At 32.1% G+C, this 3,042-nt stretch overlaps 1 protein-coding gene across 1 annotated transcript in view; it reads right to left on the bottom strand.

The window, feature by feature from the left end:
* Gtpbp8 (GTP binding protein 8 (putative)) overlaps window positions 1-3,042 on the bottom strand; it is a 15,285-nt gene that overhangs the window by 8,051 nt on the left and 4,192 nt on the right. Inside the window, exons 3-4 of the mRNA XM_004633351.2 lie at window positions 1,562-1,692; window positions 326-425 (exon numbers count right to left, since the gene is read on the bottom strand). Of these exons, the coding sequence (XP_004633408.1) occupies window positions 326-425; window positions 1,562-1,692 (231 nt within the window). The remainder of the gene's footprint in view (window positions 1-325; window positions 426-1,561; window positions 1,693-3,042) is intronic.

Below are 3,042 nucleotides of genomic sequence, written 5' to 3'. Positions count from 1 at the left end.
TAATCCCAGTGGATCATGAGTTAACACAAACTCTACAAGTCCTCACCCCATGACTGCATGAGGCTTGGGGGGACAACTAGACACAAACCATAACAGTATACAAATGGCTCTCCTCAACCTTTACACCTCAATATATATAAAAAATTTTTGGTTATAATTTTGAAAACTTTACATTGAGAGAAAAAAATAAGTCTTGCAGAACTTAAAGGTAGTTTTATCTTTTGAAGAAGCAAAACTTGCTCATTCATTTAAAAATGTGTGCAGGAATTTATAAACATAAAGAACTGGTATTCTTAGTGCAACAAGGGTCAAAAGAAACACTTACCACATATGGTAATGCAAATTCTTCACACATTTCTATGGCAATTTTGTCTTTTTCTGTAATTCCAGCAACACTATCTACTAGTAAAAATGTTCTCTTTAAACTACAAAATATAGAAAAGAAGATTAATGGCAAAGTAAGATACACTCATTTTTATTACCACTCATATTTATTAAGAAATTTTCCTTTGAATAATTTTCAATTCAAGTTTTAAAAATTTAGGCAAAAGGAATTCAGAATTCATGAGTAAATTCATCCTATGGTACTGAGTCTTAATGCTGTTTATTTTCATAACCAAATTTGTTAAATATTTTAATTTATTTCAGCAAGCATGTATTAAACTCAAATCTGTATGGACTTTACATAAAGATGCATGAACCCCTTTCTCCAATAACTTAAAATCCAATTTAAGTTATCGCCAAAATGTTTACCTTTTTAAATATTACTTTAGGATGAACAGGTAACAGAAACCAAACACATTATATTTTGCATTTTTGTTTGCAAATATTTCATCACAGTTTCTATGTAAAACTACAAAAACAAGTTATATAAACACCTTAACATTTTTCTCTATATTGTACAATTCTTAAGTACAACTGTCCTTATATCCCTTGACTACATAGGGAGACAAAAACATAAAGGTATTTTCAGAAGATGTGATGGCTGAGATATTTCAAGAATGATCACAATTTTCTAAAGTTTATTTAAACCTAGTGATTATCACATTAAACAACAATTTAAAAAAAATGTATTCAGTACACAGTCTACAGGGTCTCACTACGCAGATCGGACTCATAGTGACACTCCTGTTTTCAGCCTTCCAAGTGCTGAAATTACAGGTGTGTGCCACCATGCCCTCATGGCATGCCCAGCATTGAACCCTGGTCCTTGTGTCTGCCTAAGCAGGTGCTTTAATCTGCTAAGCTATCTGGCTGGCCTGAAACAACAATTTTTATTTTCAAAATTATCCAGCTAACAGTTTACTTAAAATTAACTCTGCTAATGTATTCTTTATATTTTCAATTTAGAAATATCCTTCAATTTAAAATCAGACTCAGAGGTGGCAACCAAAAAATAATGTAACATATCTCGGCCCTAAGTACTTTAGTATTGAATATTGTAAAAGTAAAATAAACCTAAAATAAGTTATTCAATAAAACTGAAGTGTTTATCACATGTCTATTGATAAAAATATCAATGGTGCTAAATATGCAGCTATCATAAAAAAGTTTTTCTTACTTTCTTCGTTCTTTTAGATAGGTCTCTACCATGTCAACAAAATCTTCAGGTGCTCTATAGCCATAACCTGGCATGTCCACCAATACAAAATATTTTCCAACTTTGAAAAAATTCATTTTCTTTGTGTGCCCCTGATGAATAAAAACAAAAAAAAAAAAAGCTGACTTATAACACATCCTTTCTACATTTCATGATTTTCAGTGTTTTTTATTCAATCAGCAACTATTTACTGAAAGCATATAATCCTAGCTACTTAGTCATGACTCAGGAAAAGATAGAGGCAAAGGGCTGAAGATAAGCTTAGGTCATACTTTTATCCTCCATCTTTCTTAAAAATAGAATTCCAAGTACTTAAGAAATTACCAACGGAGTGAAAAGAAAACCCACAAATCTGGAAAAACTCTTAACTAATAATCACTCAGACAAAGGTCTTCTATCTAGAATATATAAAGAACTAAAAAAATTAGGGCCCCAAAATTTAAAGACCCAATCCAAAAATGGGAATCTGAGATGAATACACACTTCTCAGAGGAAGAAATACAAGAGGCAAATAAGTACCTGAAAAAATGCTCTACATAACTGGTCATTCGAGAAATGCAAATTAAAACAACCTTGAGATACCATCTCACCCCAGAAAGAATGGCTATCATAAAGAAATTAACTAATAACAAATGCTGGAGAGATGCTACAGAGAAAAAGGAACCCTTCTCCACTGCTGGTGGGAATTTAGACTGGTACAACCACTATCAAAATCAGTGTGGAGATTCCTCAAAAAACTAGGACTAGAAATCCCATTCAATCCAGCTATTCCCTTTCTGAGAATTTTCCCAGAACTGAAAACATTGTACCACAACAATATATGTGTGTCCACTTTTATAGCAGCACAATCTGTCATAGCCAAGTCTTGGAAGCAACCAAAATGCCCATCACCTGATGAATGGATGAAAAAGATGTGGCATTTTTATATAATGGCATATTACTCAGCTATAAAGAAAGGCAAACTCAAAACTTAAATAGGTAAGTGGATGCAACTAAAGGCTATACTCATAAGAGAAATAAATCAGACCCACATGTGTAAATATACTGTCTCCCTAGTGTAAGAACCCAAAAGAAATAAAACCTGAAGGGTATAATAGATATAGTAAAATAGAAAGAAATGGAACTTAAGGATTAAACAATGAAGATCAAAGAAAGGAGAAAAGAAAAAAGGTAGGAGAAAAATATGCAAGTATATATACAGGATGGCTAAGGTGATTGTACTAAAAATCTCCATCAGTTTTTTGAAAATAGCAGTTAATATGTAGAATTTTCACCTTGACCGACTGTATGCTGATATCTGCAATCTAAGCAACTACCTTGAGGACAGCAATGTATAATACAAAACCTAGGCTTGAATACCTGTCATCTTGATCTTCTAAATGGGTACCGTTTCTAATGTATCAATTATTATTATACTTCCTTTAAAACAAATTAAAAAAAAA

The sequence above is a fragment of the Octodon degus genome, unplaced genomic scaffold, assembly GCF_000260255.1.
Source record: "Octodon degus isolate 3935 unplaced genomic scaffold, OctDeg1.0 scaffold00053, whole genome shotgun sequence".
Classification (NCBI taxonomy): Eukaryota; Metazoa; Chordata; class Mammalia; order Rodentia; family Octodontidae; genus Octodon; species Octodon degus.
Note: the sequence above shows the minus strand (reverse complement) of the source record. Positions and strands in the feature narration are given on the sequence as shown.